The 19366-nt window shown below is 33.6% G+C and overlaps 1 protein-coding gene across 1 annotated transcript in view; it reads right to left on the reverse strand.

Annotated features, from left to right (window-relative positions):
• The window catches only part of FAM135B (family with sequence similarity 135 member B), a 412962-nt gene that overhangs the window by 24270 nt on the left and 369326 nt on the right, over positions 1-19366 (reverse strand). Inside the window, exon 12 of the mRNA XM_031947238.1 lies at positions 7035-7189. Within this exon, the coding sequence (XP_031803098.1) occupies positions 7035-7189 (155 nt within the window). The remainder of the gene's footprint in view (positions 1-7034; positions 7190-19366) is intronic.

Genomic DNA, 19366 nt, shown 5'->3' on the forward strand with positions numbered 1-19366 from the left:
GGAAAGCCAGTAGCTTTATGCAAGGCATTATTTACCACTAGATGTCAGACAAGCATAGAGAACCAGTCACATTCTCCTTCAAGTGATCCCAGCACCAATGTGCAGCTTTCTCGTTCTTCTTTCTCCAGATGACATTTGGTCTGCTTTTCTAAGCATTACTGTAATCTAACCATTGTGGAGGCAAGCTTGTAGATAAATTACTTCTACTTGCATTTTATTTGCAATATAACTTTCCACATTCTCTCTGTCTCTGCCTCTGTCTCCTCTTCCTTCTCTGTCTCTGTCTCTCCTCTTTTTTTTTCTGTTTCTCTTTGTCTCTATTTCTCTCTGTCTTTCCCATCTCTCTGTGTTTCTCTGTGTCACTCTGTGTCTTTCCCTCATCTCTTTCTCTGCTTCTCCCTGTCTTTATCTTTCTCTGTTTTTGTCTGTCGGTTTGTTTTTCTCTCTCAGTCTGTCTTCTCTGCTGCTGTGTGTCACTCATACTCTTAAAAAAAAAAGAAAACTTTTTAGGTAGAGATAACACATGTTGTAGGGGATAATATCTGTGTGTGTGTGTGTGTGTGTGTGTGTGTGTGTCTTGTCTCTCTTTTTCTCCACCTCCTTCTTCTCCTCTTCTCTCTGTCTCTGTCTCTCTTATGTTTCTCTCTGTCTCTGTCTCTATCTGTCACTCATACTGCTTAAAAAAAAAAAGAAAACCTTTTAGCTAGAGATAACACATGTGATGGGGGACAATTAGTTGGTACAGTGGACAGAATGCTGGGTCTGGAGTCAGGAAGACTTGCCTTTCTGAGTTCAAATCTGCCCTTAGACACTTAGTAGCTGTGTGATTCTGGGCAACTTACTTAACTCTGTTTGCCTCAGTTTCCTCTCTACAAAATGAGCTAGAGAAGCAAACAGCAAACCAATCAAGTGTCCTTGCTAAGAAAATCCCTAAAGGGGATCACAAAGAGTCAGACATGAATGAAATGACTGAACAACACACCTCAATCAACACGCATTGATTTAAAAACTAATATATTCCATTGCTTTACTAGGCAGTTGGAATACAGAAATGAAACTGCCTTTTGCCTTCAAAGTACTTAAAGTATATTATAGAAAACTATATATACATATATAGATATAAAATGTGCACAAGACAATATGGAGGCAAAAGTTAAGTAAAGTGGTAAATGCAAGATTTGAAGTCAGAAAAACCTGAGTTCAAACCCAGCCTTAGACAAATTAGCTGTGGGACTCTGGGCTAATGTCTATGCCTTCTTATGTTCAGCTTCCTCATCCATAAAATGCTGGTGATATAGTACCTGCCTCTTAGATAGTTATGAGGATCAAAAAAGACATTTCTAAAAATGCTTTGCAAACTTTAAAGCACTTTATAAATGCTAGGTAACATTTATAAATGTTAAGTATGTAGATGGATAAATAAAAGCCAATTGGAGGAATGGCACTTGAGGTGAAGTTCAAATCGAATTAGGGATTGTCAGAGGCAGATTGAAAAAGAAATAGTAGACAATTTCCTTTCCAAAGATTTAGAGATTGAAGATAGAATGTCTTTTCTGAGTATCAACAAAAAAGATTAATTTAGCTAGGTTAGTGTGCAATAAGAGATACGATAAGCTCAGATTGGTAGTCTTTAACCATGTGAAAAACTTAAAATCTAAACAAAAGAGTTTGCTTATGATAGAAAGAGAGAATGAAGGGGGTAGGGGAGCTGCACAGCCCAAATAGAGAGCTTGGACTTGCAGTTATGAAGAGAGCCAGAGCCAGAGACACAGAGACAGAGACAGAGAGAGAGAGAACATTTAATTCATAGAAAGTTAGAGAACCAATTCATGTATGCACAAGTTGCAAACTCTGGCATATCTTAGCAAGGTAGATAGCTTTCAAGTTTAAGCCCAGTGAAAGAGTGTGTTATAGTTTCTTAAGAATCAGTGCAGCTAAATTGGAGATGACTATAATTTGGCTGCATGGCAGAGATTTTCTCACTCCTATAATGCTCAAAAGCACCCTTGGTGCACTAAGAAAATTAAGTTTTAAATATTGAAGTCTATGGGGCTGAAAATTTCTCAACAGGAACTAGCTAGTGATCATAGTTACTGTACAGTCCAGTTACAGAGCTGGACTTTCTGTCAAGAAGACATGTGAAAAAAGACACCATGCATCTAAAGAAAGAACTAATAAACAGAAATATTTATAGAATAATTGCATACATATAATATATATTATATATGCACATATATATATATACACACACATTTATGTCTAATTGCAGCCATCATGTGGGTCAGGAAAGGAAGAAAAAAAGAGAAATTTACATCACAATTCTGTTGTATATTTGAAAGGAATAGCAAGTTGTGAGTAATAAATTTGCAAACACAATCATCTTTTAAAAAAAAAACTGTACTATGTTATGGAAATGTTTGTTTTATTCCATAAATAAAAAAAATAAAATTCAGGTTAAAAAAAGAGATTTGACTTCGAATCCAACCTCAAATACTTATGAAATGCGTCTCCTGGGCAAGTCACTTCACTTCTTATCTGTCTCAGTTTCCTTATCTCTAAAATGGGAATAATAATAATAACTTCCTTGCAGGAATCAAATGAGATCCCTGTGATGATCAAGTGAGCTAATATTTGTAAAGTAAATGTTAAAATATTATATAAATATTATTATTATTACTACTAATATTTAATGTACTGGAAGTGTGGGTGGGGTTGAATGGTAGATTTGGAGTCAGGAATGACAGAGGTCCCAATCTGTCCTCACTAACTTAGTAGTAGTTTTACACCAAGCAAAGCATTTAATTACCTTCAATTCCCTCATCTGCAAAATATAAATAATAATATTCCATACCTCATGTGGTTATTATGAGGATCAACTGTGATACTGTGTATTAAAACTATTGGAAAGCTTTGAGTGTGATATATAGGTTACTTAGCAATAATAGCTATTATATAATTATATATATGTGATATTATATAATAGCAATTATACTATTTAGCAATAGTATAATTTTCCATCATCTTTTCTTCTTCTACTTTATTTATAAACAGAGATCATAGAATAACCATGTTGATAATTAGAAGATATAGGGTACCAATACATATCATTGAAAATACCCTCTACTAAACCAGTTTTCAGGAAAAAAAATCATGTGTACAAACTTTTATTTCTTTCTGAATTGATGGATCAGTAATAATAGTTCTCCTTTAGTTAATATGATAGAGTTCTCAAAGTCCTTTTATTAAAACTTTGAAAATGATGGGCAGATATTCTAAATTAATATATTAGGAAACTAAGACTAAGAGGGAAAAAATAAATAAAACAGAAAATCTCCATTGGAAGAAATCTCAGATATAATCAATCTATATTAACTGATGATATATTGGAACTATGCAATTCAACTCACTTGACCTGTTTGTTAAATTTATAATTTAGAAAATGCTTCAAAAAACAGAAAAAGTTTTATTTTTTGTTGATTTTTACATTTAATAAAGTGATGGAGAAAAAATAGTGATGCAGATTAAGTTTGACTATGTCATGTATGATTAAGTTTGAGTATATCATGTATAATTTTTTTTTTCTTGGAAAATCACTCATTAAACACCCTACTGAATCCAACCCACACTTGAACTGAAATCTATTCTGTAATATTCTGGACAAATGGTTTTAGGGATTGTGCTAGAATAGTGACAAGGAACTCACAATATCTGGAAACAGCTCATTTTACTATTGGAGAGCCTTAATTATAAAGATTTTGCTTAAATCTGACATTCTCCAAATATTGCTCATTGCTCTTCTAGTTCTGCTAACTGAAACACAAACAGCACAAGACTAACGTCCTTCCACTTAATGGCTCATCAGATTCTTAAAGGCAGTGATCATGTTTCCCTACAATGTGTTTTTTTTTTTCCTTCACCTAGGCAGTGGTTCTCAAACTTCTGTTCTCAGTATCTTCATGTTGTTTAAAAAAAAAAAAAACTATCAAGGATCTGTTCAAAGAGTTTTTGTTCACATGGGTTATATTTATAGCTATTTACTATATTAGAAATAAAAAAAATAATTTTGAATTTGTAGACCCTCTGAAAGAGTTTCAGAGACCCCAACAATTCTTTGGACTATACTTTGAGGACCACTGACCTAGGGTCTTAATATTGCAAATTTCTTTGACCTAAGCTAACATGACATTTTTTCTGTCTTATTATCCTGGTTCCTCCCCTTGGGCTCCTTTCCAAGTTGACAGTTCCCTTACCAAAACAAGTCACCTAGAACTGAACATAATTTTCTAGATAACGTCATGATGAAGGTAGAATACAACAGGACAACTATTTCTCCTATTTTTGTACACTATTCTATATATTTACATTAGTCTAAAGTCATGTTACCTTTTTTAACACTATATTGTGTTAACTAATCTTGAGCTTTAGGTCTTCAAAAACATACAAGTCATTTTCATAAGAAGCAATGTTGAAGTAGGTTTTCAAAATTTTGTATTTATGACTTGCCCAACAATTGTTTTAACATTGCATAGATACATATGCTAACTGACCTTTATGACCAATATTCATAGGTCTGCCTTCAAATTCAGAGCTGTGATTCCATAAACTTCCTTTTAAATGTGTATTTTCACTGTTCCTATTGCATATAGAATAAAATGCAAACTCATCCTGACATTCAATGTCCTTTTAAATATGGTTCCAATGTAACTTTCAAGCTTTATTTCACACATTCTGCTTCATTCATTCTTTGTTTTAGCCAAACTGGCCTTGTCATTCCATGATCTCATGTTCACTTCTATCTATCCAAATTTCTTCCTATTAATTCTGATAATTTCAATAATTTTAGGGCCTAAGTTCAAATACTGCCTCTAATGTGTACTACTTAGTAGACCTTGAACAAGTAAGTGCTTTTCATCACTGTGGGTTTCTAATTGGCCAAGAATATGCCCCAAGTCTTACTGGCTCACTGTGTTTGTTTTGGTGGCTAGGAGTTAGTGTACATAGCAATTTTTTCCATTCTGGCCAGGAACTCCAAGGGTCTTCCCCTTCTGTGAAGACAAACTGGGCCATCTTTTGTCTCAATTAATCACTAAATGAGTGTTATCTCAGATAAACTGAGACCTGGGAAATATCTTATATTAAAAAGGCCAAGGTCTTCTACCACAATTGGGCCATGACAAATTGTCTTGATCTGTATCTGGCCACTGGACTCTATCTGGAGGAGAAAGTGCAGCTGATGACTTTGCACAGCTTTGCCTCATTTAAATCCACTTTACTTGCAAGTCAAAACATCATGCTTCTGATGCCACTGATTCTCTTTGAGAACAAAGGACCACCGATACCAATAATAACAAGCATAAACTTTCATGAAATTAAGTTTACTCATCCTTCTGAGGGCCTCCTGGATCTAAGTAGATGACATTATATCATAAAATAAAATTGTGTTCTATGAGGAGATGGAAACAGTTATCCTTTTATACATATATACGTATGTGTATACACACACACACACACACATACACACACACACTGCTGTTCAGATCTGTGTAATTTGCAATACCTTTAGCTCTTCTTATAGTCTTTGAAGCTGTTATTAACTCAAGACTATTTTATTCGTCATTTGGAACTGATAATAAAAACTCTGAAATATGGCAAAATTTTGAGAACTTTCATTAAGAATATTTAAGCCCCAGACTTTCTATTCTAAACTAGATGATTTGAATGAGAGAGAGGTTTCTCTATCAGGTATTTTACCTCTGAGCAACTGCTTAACAAATTGAATACACTAAGTTTCTAACAGAGTTGAATCTTAAACACAACACTGAAGAACTTGATTTATTTCAAAAGTGTACCTGGTTTATCCTACAAGACTATAATACTTTCGATGGTAGAGACTGCATTGATTTTAATCTTTGTTTTACAGGTATAGTGACCTTCAGATAGTATGTAGCTGATAAATATTTGTTCAATGAAAATGCATTGAACTTCACTGAAATGGGATAAAAATGATTGATGTTGATGATTATACAAGATGAGGGAGAATATGATGATACCCACTGATGAGGTGAATAAATATAAGCAAAAAGTCATGTCCCTGGTAGCAAGCCAGTGTCTTGGCCTTTTATTGATAGGATTATCTTGAACTAATTCCATAGTTACCTTATACAATCAGGGGGCCAAGTTAATAGATGTCCACCCCCAAGGTTATTTTGTACAAGTATCAACTAGCATATTTAGCATACTTTGCTTTGAATCCTTTCCTATGAAAGGTCCACCTCTTGCTCTTTGTAAGTTGTGAGGTCCTTAGGGACTTTGCCTTTATTGTGACAGCATAATAATGCTTTTTGCCCCTTGATTCAAAGAAGGCCTGAGCCTGTGAATTCTTTTTTGTAAGATTCCCCACCTTCATGACTTCTTGTACCCCATCATCATGATCAATTAACTTAAATACCAGTCTTGCTTTATCTTTGTTAGTCCCATTGCCACTACTCTACAACAAAGTTCTATTTTCTACTTCTATCAAAATTATTGCAAAGGACTCATCACAAATCTTACCTTCCACTCTCATATTTTTTCTCTCTCATTGTGTGTTAACCCACCACAGTTGATTGCTACCCTCAAGAACAATCATTATTCTAAGGACATATAAGCACTGAATGGGTTCCAAGAAAGATCTTGGCATTCCAGAATGTCACTATGCCCTTTTATTAAATATTGCTAGTATTATTAATAAAATGATTAATTACCCAGAAATTATATCTCTTGATACAGATGGCAGGAACTATATCTTGTTTTAAAAAAATCTTCTCCACTATTTTTATGGGACTATGCATTAAAATGCTTCATTAATATATGTGGATTAATTAGATAAATTATCTGACTCATTTCTTTTTCTTCCATTGTTCTGATTAATAATTTCAGTGATTTGAACGGAGTTCCCTGTTTGGAGTTGTCAGATAAACACCATCTTTAACACTTGCCCTTTAAATAATTTAAATTTAAATCTTTGTTCTTTGTGCCCTTCTCGTGTTACTAACCTTTCCGAGGACATTCCACGTATCTATCCTCAAAAATGACTGGTAGGGTGTTCCAGTCTCCATCAATATCTAAGCATTCTGCTGGGAGAGGAGGCATGCTGGTGAAGTATTCAGAATTCCGAACGTCCAAAGCAATCTGACTCTGTCTTTGGATCCTGAGAAATGTATTACAAAGACAGGAAAGTAGTAAACAATTATTCATGAAGCAGTTTGCAGTTCATATATTGTTTTCCTTTTTGCAGTCATTTGAGAGAGGTAGTGAACAAATCTCATCTCTGTTTTCCAGATGAGATAATAAAAATTCAGTTTTGTGAGACCATCACTCAACTGTGACTTCATTGATTTGGAAGTTGTGTCAGTGATGATAACTGCCATCGTTCCATGTCTGCCTACCCTAACTCTCTTCCATGCCCTCTTATATATTCTCCAAAGAGTCCACTCTTGCTTTCTCTTGACTGGTAAATCTGTCCATTTGTCACTCTTCACCTGTACCTTGTGACTAGCCTATTTTTTATATTATGAATTTCCTTAGTGAAATCCTGTACTCCTAACCTTTTTAAAAGTTTGCAATTGATTATATATGCTGCTACTTTCAAAGCTTAATGGGAGAGGCCACAAGCACCATGACCATGAATTTCTCCATTTTTATCTATGTAATATTCAATTTTAATTCTTCAGTTACTATTGTGTTCCCTATCTCCCTGCTTCCTTCAAGAACATAGACATTATAGAATTTAGTCTGGAGAGACCTCAGAAGTCATATGACACAAACTCAGTAATATATAGAAAAGAAACATGAGCCCTACAGAAGATAAGATGTTTTTTCCCATGGGCTTAAAAGAGTATGCAGTAGAGCCAGTATTTGAACCCAGCTCTTGGTTCCAAAACCAACAATTTTTGCACTTTCATTACTACAAATTGAGGCTTTTCAGAAAATAAATTTGGAGGGAACATTACAGATCATTTAGACTAATCCCCGTTGTTGTTACAGATGAAGAAACTAAATTCCACAAAGTAAGGCATTAGGCCAAAGTCACAAAGAAAATAAATAGTAAAGCTGATATTCAAATCCAGGGCATCTGACTCCTCATGTAGGAGTCTCTTTAAAAATTGATCAAGATCACAACGAGTAGTGAATCTGGACCTCAAATTCAGGCTTCTGACTCTATCTTCAGTGTTCTTCCGAGTATATCACATATTTCAGGATGTACTAAGTGGATAAGTGGGTTTAATTGCTACCTCATCAGTCCTAGAGGAAAAATTCTGAAAGGTCTCTCTTGCCTCTTTGTGAATTTCAAAACAAACATGTCAGTAGGCTTCCAGCATAATAAAATTTTATTTTATTCTAGTTTTGCTGACCATCTGCACTCCTTCCAATTACTAAGTTAGTTTTAGGAGGAAATAAAATTAGAAAGGGAAACCTACAAGTCATATATAAACCACAGCAAAGATCAAAGCAGTATAATTTATAAATTGTATTTTACATGAACTAAAATTCACATCCTAGCAATATGAAAGAAATAAGGAAAAACTTTCCAGGCACTGCTTGTCAAGGTTTCTGGTTCTATCACAGGTAAACTGTGGATAAGGTCCACACTTTTCAAATGCTCCCAATTCTAATTCATGATTATGTGAGTGCTATTGCATGTCCTTTCCCCTCTCCATCTTTTTCCCCATGCTACCTACTTTCATGATCCCATTCCCTGTCTTCATGCCTCCGTATGCCTCTGTAATATTTTCACCACTTATCTCTGTGCCTTATTAAAAGTGTGATTGCTGCCTTGTTTTCTACTACCAATCATGTTCCTTCCTGGTGAATAACCAAATAATTAAACATGCCTGTCCCTATTTCATAATTTCATAAATTTATTATTAATTCATACAGTAAGTCAGAGTGTTTTCTTTTCTATATATTTTTTCTAAAATATGTAACTTGGGTAGCTTTGGATAGCACATAGATCAATGGAACAAACTGATTCCCACACTAGGATATGAATAATTATGCTCTCATAAATCTGTTAATTCCTGTCCTTTGCAACATATGTTAAAATTATTTTTCCATTCCACTATTGGAAGGATTGGACTTTGATAATGCATTTTCACAAGTGAGGTCATTTTTGCTCTTAATCATTCACACACTATATTTGTTAACAACTACCTGCATTTGTGAAATAATTATTTTCCATATAGCCATGTGGCCAACAAAGGAACCAATATACCCACAATGGAGTCTAAAGACCTTATGTGATTTGGTTCCAAACTTCTTTTCTGTCCTTCATTATCATTTACCTTGTACACAGATCTTTTATTTTTCACCAATACTGGACTGGTTACCTTTTCCTGAAATATTATACAATAGTGTCTCCCATCTACTTCTCTCTTCCAAAGACCCACATAAGATGCCTTTGCTAAAATGACTCACACCCACAGAAAACCATTCTTTCTCCATCTCTTATTCTCCAATTTTTACTCATCTTTTGAAGACCAGCTTCCACATATATAATTCTGACATATTCTTCAAGATACATATCTATTTTTCCAATTCTTAACTATCCTTAAAGACCAAGGTAGTCCTGAATTATGTTTTAAGGCACACCTCAAAGGCTACTTTTTCCTGAGCTTTCCATGATTCTGGTCAGAAGTGATCTCTTTTTCCTTTGAATTGCCTGCCAATTTTTACTACTAGGATTGAACTTGTATACTATACTTTCAGTTATAGTTATTTGTGCTCATTTCTTAGTTTCCTTACTGTACTTTTAAGTTCTTTAAATGTGTATGAAACTATGGCCTAGAGAGTGTCCACTTTTCTTAAGCTTTCAGATTTTTCCATCTTGCCCCATTCCCTTTCTAGTTTGTAATTATTACCTCCCCCTCATTGTACTATAAACTCTATTAGGGAAAGAACTGACTTTTTGCTTAAATTTTTATTCTAAGTACTTGGCATATTTTTCTGACACATAGTAAATAATTGAAAATCCTCTATTCTCAACTATCTCATTATAATCTATCCAACCATCTTTAGCCTTGTGCTCTTAGTGACATAATTACCACAGATTTTGGAAAATTACATTCTAGTTTTCTTGTTACTCTTTCTGAGGTATTGCATACTTATGGACTAAATATTATTTTTTTGTACTGAGCATTTTCTGACACAGTGAATGGCTAAAAATTTTCTATCTAATCTGGAAGTCCTGGGTTAAAATATGTCCTCTGACATTCCTTCTGGGAATCCTTTGCCATTCACTTAAAACACTCAAAAGCCAAGGCAAATCTCTAAGACTTTATGTGACTTGGAAATCTGCATTCATGTGAACAATTTGAACACTGGGCTGTCTCTTTGTGAAATTATACTTCTGGACAACCTAACCTTTTCCCATCCCTCCAGAAATAAAAGAACAAAAAAACTTTGCTAAGTATTGGGGAGATACCAAAATTAAATCCATCATGCTGCCTGTTCTTAAGGTACTGATAATTTAACCACAGAATAGAAAACATAAATACATTTAGCCTGGAATCACACTCTTAGAATGTTGCAGGCAGAAGGGATCATAGAGAGGATTAATTCATTTCAGAGGGGTAGAAACGTTTAAGGGGGGAAAAAATAAACTTCTCTAGTCACACACTGGATTAGTATCTGAAATAGAATTTAAACTTAGGAGTCTTTATTCTTAGTCTTTATATCATTGCCTTTGAATCTGATCAAAGAGATTATTATTATTATTGGTATTGCTGCTTGTTGTTGTTTTTAGCATTACAGCTATTATTTTCGTCCCTATCCAATTTACATTACTCATAACATGCCTTCTTTTTGATATGGGTTTGATCTAGTAACAAGTTGCTTTCCTTGCATCTCTCCCAGATATTATCCAGAAAGAAAATGACTTAATTGTTTTTAGAAATTAAAGCTTTTGACACTTAAATATTAATAGCAACATTTTATTTATTATTTAGAGCAAAATCATGTAGATGTCCATTTATTGGAGTATTGCTGAGGAAACTGTGGTCCATGAATGTAACAGAATATTATTACTCTATAACAAATGATTAATGTGATGAGCAGACAGAACCATGGAAAGACTTAAGTGAACTGATTCCAAGTTAAGGAAAATTGAAAAATAATCTATATATACATGAATACAAAAATGTAGATGGAAAGAACTACCTCAAAAAAATGAATGTGACAAAATTTTAAAGGACAAACATAACTTGAAAGAAGAGATGAAAACATACTTCTTCCCTATTCCTTTTGTAGAGAGGTGGGAATTTTTTTCAGACTTTTAAAATAAGTTATGCTGATTTTCCCCCTTTTCCTTTTCAATTTTTGACTTTGAAAAACTATGGAGAAAAACTAGGCTAACTATGCAATATACACACAATAAAAAAAAAGACCAAACCCTTGTGCTATTAATTATTTTTTAACTGCACATCTCCTAACTCAAAATAGTAAACCTTTTTAAGGAAAGAGTCTTTCCTTTATTTGGTTTGAATAGAGCACTAGATCTTAGCTACTAGCTATGTGATCTTGGGCAAGTCACTCGACTACACCTGCCACAATCTCCTAACTTATAAAGTGAATAAACACCTACCCTTCAAGAGTTGTAGTGAGAATAAAACAGTATTTGTAATGATGTCTGAAAAACTTGTAGCACTATATAAATCATTATTATAAGTAGCTATTATTCCTTTTTTGCTCTATTCTTTGAGTCCAGAAAAAGAATTTTCATCCATTCTAACCTCTACCCTCTCCAGCCACAGCCACAGCAATGTACTGAATAAGTTCCAGAAGACTCCTAACAAGTGCTTAATATAGTTTTATTCACAATGTCTTCAATTCCTTCTATATGCCAGAGAGAACATGACAAGTATTCAATGAAAATTTATCTTAACTCAACCCAGCTGCACACACATTATTGGTAGTTAACTTTTGTTAGTAAAAAAATTCACCTTTAAATGGTTTTTCCTATGATATTGTCCCAGATTACTTTGGATCTTACATGACATTTTTGTTTGAACTTTTTTTTTTAAGTTTTTTTTTTTAATTTTCAAATATATAGTTTTCAACATTCACCCTTGCAAAATCTTGTATTACAAATTTTTTCTTCCTCCCTTACTCCCACTCTTTCTCTTAGACAGCAAGTAATCCAATATATGTTAAACACACGCAATTCTTCTATACCTATTTCCACAGTTATCTTGTTGTACAAGAAAAATATGATCAAAAAGGAAAATAAATGAGAAAGAAAACAAAATGCAAGTAAACAACAAACAAAAAGGTGAAAATGCTATGTTGTGATCCACACTTGGTTCTCATAGTTCTCTCTCTAGGTGCAGATGACTCTTTCCATTACAAGATCATTGGAATTGGCCTGAATCACTTTAAAGAGCTATGTTCATCAGAACTGATCCTTGTATAAGCTTGTTATTGCTGTGTACAATGTTTTATTGGTTCTACAAGTAGAATTTACCATGTTTTCATTTTTAATAAAGTCATTAGTAGTCATATAATGTACCTACTAGGAAGCAAGCTTCATAAGAGTGGGGGCCATACCTTGTCTAAAATTTCAATCCTTCCCCAATCATTATTTTTCACACAGTAGATGATTATTTTCACAAATTGAATAGAATAAAGTACTATTCATATCTCTGAGAGATAACTTTTGAAAAAATATTATTATCCCCATTTTAAAAATGATATTAAATGTGAAGGATTAGAATTTTTAGTGAGGATTATTCCAGTTCACCCATAAGAGCATATCTATGTACATTGGTGTGTTTCAATTGTTCTAAACCATTGCTTGCTGCTCTACCTGATGCCTGATGCCTGAAATTCTATTTGCATGCAAATCTCCACTTTTGCATGCAGAACAGAAGGGTTTGGTAAACTCAAGCTGTATTCATGAATGCAAATAGGGTAATTATATACATCAATCATGTGGAGAGGTATGTATGCAATTAAGGTATATACCTAAGGTCATCACCAGAGGGAATATATTAGTCTTAGCTGGGATATTTAAAAGCTAGTTTCTTGGTAACAGAAACATATGCAAGCATGTGGGGAAGGGAAGGTGTCAGTGATACATACAAAGCACAGGAAGCTTTTTGTCTTCGGAAATTCTGTCCATGGATAATGTAGCCTGTAACTAGATAAACTATGTAAAGCAGATAAAAAAATACACTTGTAGTTAAAAAAAAACTTACTAGCTGTGTAACTCTGGACAAGTCATTTTACCATTTATGACACAGGGTTATAATGGTGGAATTGTTGAATCCTTGACACAGTGCCTAATAAATGGTAGGGTCTTAATACCATTTTTTTTTTATTATTATTACTTAAAAACAAACCAAAAACAAACAAACAAACAAACACTCAAGGTCATCCTTGCACCTCAATGAGATTTGAAAAAAATGAGTTTAGGTATAACTTTAGAACTTATTGTGTCATGGCTGCTTTGTGTTCATGAGCAAATTCAATTTGAGTTTTTATTTTGTTTTAAAAGTTCATTAAGGCTAAATTCTGGGTATCCTATTTTCATGTATTCATAGAAGGCAATACCTCATATATAAGCATGTCTGTCTGTACTGGAAAGAGGATTCCATGCTAGGAATTACAAAAACAGATATATGGAATAGGAAGTGATCTGAGAGAGCAGTTTAACTCCTTCATTTATAAATGAAATCTATAAAATGTAGGTAACTTCCCAAAAATTAGTAAGTAATTGAGTTAATTTTAAATCCCATAGTCCTTTGGTGATCTTTGAACTAAAGATACAATATGTATTACAAAGTAATATAAAATAACAGGAATGTCCACTCATATAGACAGTTAAATGGTTCAGGGGTTAGAGCACTGAATCTGAAATCAAGAAGACCAGCGTTATAAGGGAATAGCTCAGTTAACCTCAGTTAAGTCCTGCTTCTGACATATATTGACCATGTAAAGCTGAACACATCCGTTAACTTCTCAGTGCCCCAGCAAACAGTTTAAGAATATAAAGCCACAGATTAATATATAGTCCCATGAAACATAGCACAACTTAATCTAACATATTTATATGCCTTTATATTTAAATAAATATACATTTGTTTACATGTGTATCACAAGAGATAATCTGCGCAATATAACAAGATATCACAGTGTATAAATCTTATTTCCTCCATATACTTTATAGTATCATGGATAATGTATGGAAATGTTAAATTTTAAAACTCTTCCTTTATTAGTATAACCCTAAATATACTTGGCATAGGTGTTATTAGCCTCATTGCACTGGATATGGTTTATTTAAGGCATATGGGATATATAACATTTGTTGGAAATTTTTTTTTTAGCATGTTTACTTTCCCTTAAGTAATAATCCACTGAATGTCAGAATAAAGATCTCCTCCCCTATTTTCCTTGGCAGAGTGACTCATGATCTGGATTGAATAAGATTAAATATAATGCACATGAATGTAAATTTTTCTATTTGTTTAAAAGATGTTGAATGCACAGGTACATAGAGGAAACATGGAGAGACAATCATTATTATAAGAAACATTGGGAGGGATTTTAGTGGACAGTGAGCTTAATTAATTAATAACAGTGTGATACAGTCACTAAAATCTACTATTGTTTTTATTAAAGTATCGCAAGCATAATGAGGGAGATGGCAGTCCTGTTGTAAACCTGTATTGTCAGACAAATTCTATATGCCACACTGAGCTTGTGGGGAAACACTGACAAGGAATTAACTGTTCAGAAGACGGTGAGCATGAAAGGAAGAGGGCTCAAAGCATGTGTTATGATTATCTATGGAAGAAGTTGAGGAGTTTTCACCAAAAGCAACAATTTTCTAATTGTGGTATAGGGATTCCTGAGACTTTTTCAGGTCTGTGAGGGTAAAACTATGTTTACTATTTCATTAAAATATTTTAATTCCTAATGCAATAAAAACAATAACTATAATACACATTAAAAAGACCTCTGTGGTATTTTTAGGCATTTTGAAGAATGTAATGGAGTCTTAGGACCAAACTATTTTAAAAGTGCTAATCTCAAGGTGTAGTAAGGTTGGGACACATATTAGCTGTCTTCAAACAGCTTTTTTTTTTTTTTAAATCAAAGAATGGACCTTATTTCGTGTCAATCTAAAGGTAGAATCCATCAAGCCAGAAGGACATAAATAGCAGCGTGCAGTTGTTGAATCAAGGAAAAATTTCCTACCAATAAGGAGTGTTTCTTTGTTATCAATCTTGAAGTGATAACTTTTGTGTCCCTAAAGAAGATATAGGGACAGATGGATGCTTCAGGTGTTGAATCAAACCTTTCCAATTTCAGATTCTATGATTAATAGAGAAATAATGTTTTGTTGTCTTGCTCATATAAACACTGTATAATTTACTAACATAAGAGCACATATTTTCAATTACTTTTGACAATTTTTCCCATAAGTCATCCCAATATTGTTGACACAAACAAATGCATATATATCCATGTAAATACTTATAACTAAATGCTCCATCAACAGAATGAATATTGCATGTACAGGCAAGATATTTTTCTATTTAAACACAAACATGGTTATGAGCTTTCTGATTTTCTAAGTATGCAGTTTCTAAGCATGAGTCTAAAAAGCTCTGTGTGTGTGTGTGTGTGTATGTGAGAGAGAAAGGCAGAAAGACAGCAAAGAGACAGAGAGAGACAAATAGAAGATACTGGGAGACTCAGAGACCAAGTAAATACAGAAATAGAAAAAGACAGAGAGGGGCATTTAGATACATAAAGATAGAGACAGAGAAGCACAGAGTGAGATACAGAGAGACAGAAAAAGAGGACAGAGGAGAAGAAAGAGACAAAGTTAAAGACAGAGACAAGATATAAGGGAAAGAAGGAGAAAAGGAACAACATAAAAGGAAAAAAAAACAGGCATGGGGAGAAAAAGAGAAAGAAAAGCTGAATATATGTACACAGGGAAATTAATATTTTAAATATCACTTAAAATATTTGACTATAAATGATGGACAAATATCTGTGTCTCCTAAATTTTACTTAGATTTTATTTTAATTCACTTTTAGATATGATTGAAAGATGGGAAAACAACAGAGAAAGATTTGTTCAGGAGCAAAACCAGATACACCTTTATAAATCATTAAAAATCCCTGCCCGGATAAATTACTGAGAAAGCATGAGGCTCTCTATTCTCAAGATTCTTAGTTTCCAAACTGTGATAGTGAAAGGACATAGGATAGAGTCAGGGGGTCTGGGTACTTCATGATCTGCTTTCCTAACATGATAATGTGACTCTATGCTACTTTTATGACCCATTACTACTTTTGATCTGTTTCCTCATTTTTTTAAATGAGAGAACTGGACTACATGAGAGATAGTTAAGATTTTTCAATAGCAGATGACAGAATCAAGAATCCATTTGTGTGGGCTATGTGACTTTTTTTACAATTAAGAGTTTGAGAAACAACTTAAGTTCATTAGTAAAGATAATTGATGGATGAGATTAACTTCATTTCATAATTTTCTTTTCAATTTATAATTTGATTTTAGAAAGCTGTCTACATTTACTAATTAAGTGGTTTGTCCATCATCACACAGCCAGTTTATCTCACAGATGAGACCTGAACTGTGTCTTCCCATCACCAGTCCAGCTCTTTATCTGCTACATCAAACTGTCATTCTTGTTATAAGTAATCGATTCCAACGTTGCTAAAATGATGCCTGGCAATAATCAATTACACAATAGAGGGCAGGTGATTAGTCTCCCCAGGATACTAATTCATGTATGCACACTAATTAGGCTTTTTTTTTAATTATTAAAAATCTCAGAAGGGATATACTCAGCAGTTAGGTATATTACATTTGGCAAAAGTTTTGTATAGTAGAAGCTTGGGGACTAAATTAATATCTCTTTTGGCTCTAGTATACCAGCTTCTAACATTAGGATCTTAGATCTAAATCTTGAAGAGAAATCAAACACTTCTAATTGTAACTTTCAATACACAAATGACAAACCTTAGGATTAGGGAAATGCTAACGTCAAATGGGATAATAAATATCAGGGATAGTTTTTGAACCTTATGTCTCTAGAGCCAATAAATACAGTGCTCCCTCCCATTTTATATTTCAAGGTTCTTTCTCCTTGTATTGTTATAAGATTCCAAGATACTGAAAAGAAAAGAAAGAAAAGGGGAGAGATAACAATTAGAAAGAATAAGAGGAAGAGAGTAGAAGAACCTGGAAGTGGAGGGGGGCAAACATGGAAAAGAAAGAATAGGGAACATAATTTGAAACTCAAAACTTAAAAAAATCTTTTAAAAATGTTTTTACATGTAATTGGGAAAAATAAAATGATTTAAAAAACATTACTTAATTAGATATCCCCATATGATTATTCATGTTAATTGAAGAGGTGAGGTCAGCACTTAGCAGAGAAGAAATGCATCTTTTAGTATCACCAATATCCCCAATCCATTTTCTATATTATCCTATGCCCCACCCTGTAACCTTGATTCTGTTTCCCTTTTTTGGTCATATAAAAGAGAGAAAAAGGAAAAAAAAACAGAGTCATTCCCATTCATAAATAGAGATCTTCTCAATTCTTAAGCTAAATTAGTTTAGCAAAATACTAAGGATCTTAGTAGTCTAACATAGATAAATTTTCCCCAGTACTTGTTTCTAAATTATTCTTAAGAATTTAGGGAAGTCATTACTGATCACAAAATAAAAAAATTTGATTATATCAAATTGAAAAGTTTTTGTACAAACAAAACTAATGCAGACAAAATTAGAAGTGAAGCAATAAACTGGTAAAACATTTTTACAGTCAAAAGTTCTGATAAAGGACTCATTTCCAAAATATATAGAGAATTGACTCTAATTTATGAGAAATCAAGACATTCTCCAATTGATAAATGGTCAAAGGATATGAATAGACAATTCTCAGATGAAGAAATTGAAACTATTTCTAGCCATATGAAAAGATGCTCCAAGTCATTATTAATCAGAGAAATGCAAATTAAGATAACTCTGAGATACCACTACACACCTGTCAGACTGGCTAGAATGACAGGGAAAGATAATGTGGAATGTTGGAGGGGATGTGGGAAAACAGGGACACTGATACATTGTTGGTGGAACTGTGAATACATACAACCATTCTGGAGAGTAGTTTGGAACTATGCTCAAAAAGTTATCAAACTGTGCATAGCCTTTGACTCAGCAGTGTTTCTACTGGGCTTATACCCCAACGAAATCTTAAAGAATGGAAAGGGACCTGTATGTGCACGAATGTTTGTGGCAGCCCTCTTTGTAGTGGCTAGAAACTGGAAATTGAGTGAATGCCCATCAGTTGGAGAATGGCTGAATAAAGTGTGATATATGAATATTATGGAATATTATTATTTGGTAAGAAATAACCAACAGGATGATTTCAGAATTAAAAAGGCCTGGAGAGACTTACATGAACTGATGATGAGTGAAACGAGCAGAGCCAGGAGATCATTATATATTTCAAGAACAATACTATATGATGACCAGTTCTGATGGACCTGGCCATCCTCAGCAACGAGATCAACCAAATCATTTCCAATGGAGCAGTAATGAACTGAACCAGCTATGCCCAGAGAAAGAACTCTGGGAGATGACTAAAAACCATTACATTGAATTCCCAATCCCTATATTTTTGCCCACCTGCATTTTTGATTTCCTTCACAGGCTAATTGTACAATATTTCAGAGTCCCACTCTTTTTGTACAGCAAAATAACGGTTTGGTCATGTATACTTATTGTGTATCTAATTTATATTTTAATATATTTAACATCTACTGGTCATCCTGCCATCTGGGGGAGGGGATGGGGGAAGGAGGGGAAAAATTGGAACAAAAGGTTTGGCAACTGTCAATTCTGTAAAATTACCCATGCATTTTTTGTAAATAAAATCTATTTTTAAAAAAAAAGAATCTAGGGAAGGGAATAATTCTATTTAATTCAATTATAAAGAATTTTGCTACATTTGATTAAATGTTTGGCTTATATAGCACCCACTCAGTTTCCTCCTGTAAAATATTTGTTTGAATCTTTCCAGGAAAGGAAAGAAAGACTGGATACATAGAGGATGGCAAACCATGATCTTCCACAATAAAAGCTGAAGAAACATTGAATAATTACATTGAATAATTAAAACTTCATCTCTTTTGAAAAAATCTAGTTCAGGCTTTCAACTTTTTTATTTCAGACTATTTTATTAGCTACTTTACCAGTATCCTTGTCTCCAATTTCTGTGCCCTCCTGGCTATCCTGCAAATTCTCTATTTCTGTCCCTCTCATCTACAAATGTGCACA

Source organism: Sarcophilus harrisii, chromosome 1, assembly GCF_902635505.1.
Source record: "Sarcophilus harrisii chromosome 1, mSarHar1.11, whole genome shotgun sequence".
NCBI lineage: Eukaryota > Metazoa > Chordata > Mammalia > Dasyuromorphia > Dasyuridae > Sarcophilus > Sarcophilus harrisii.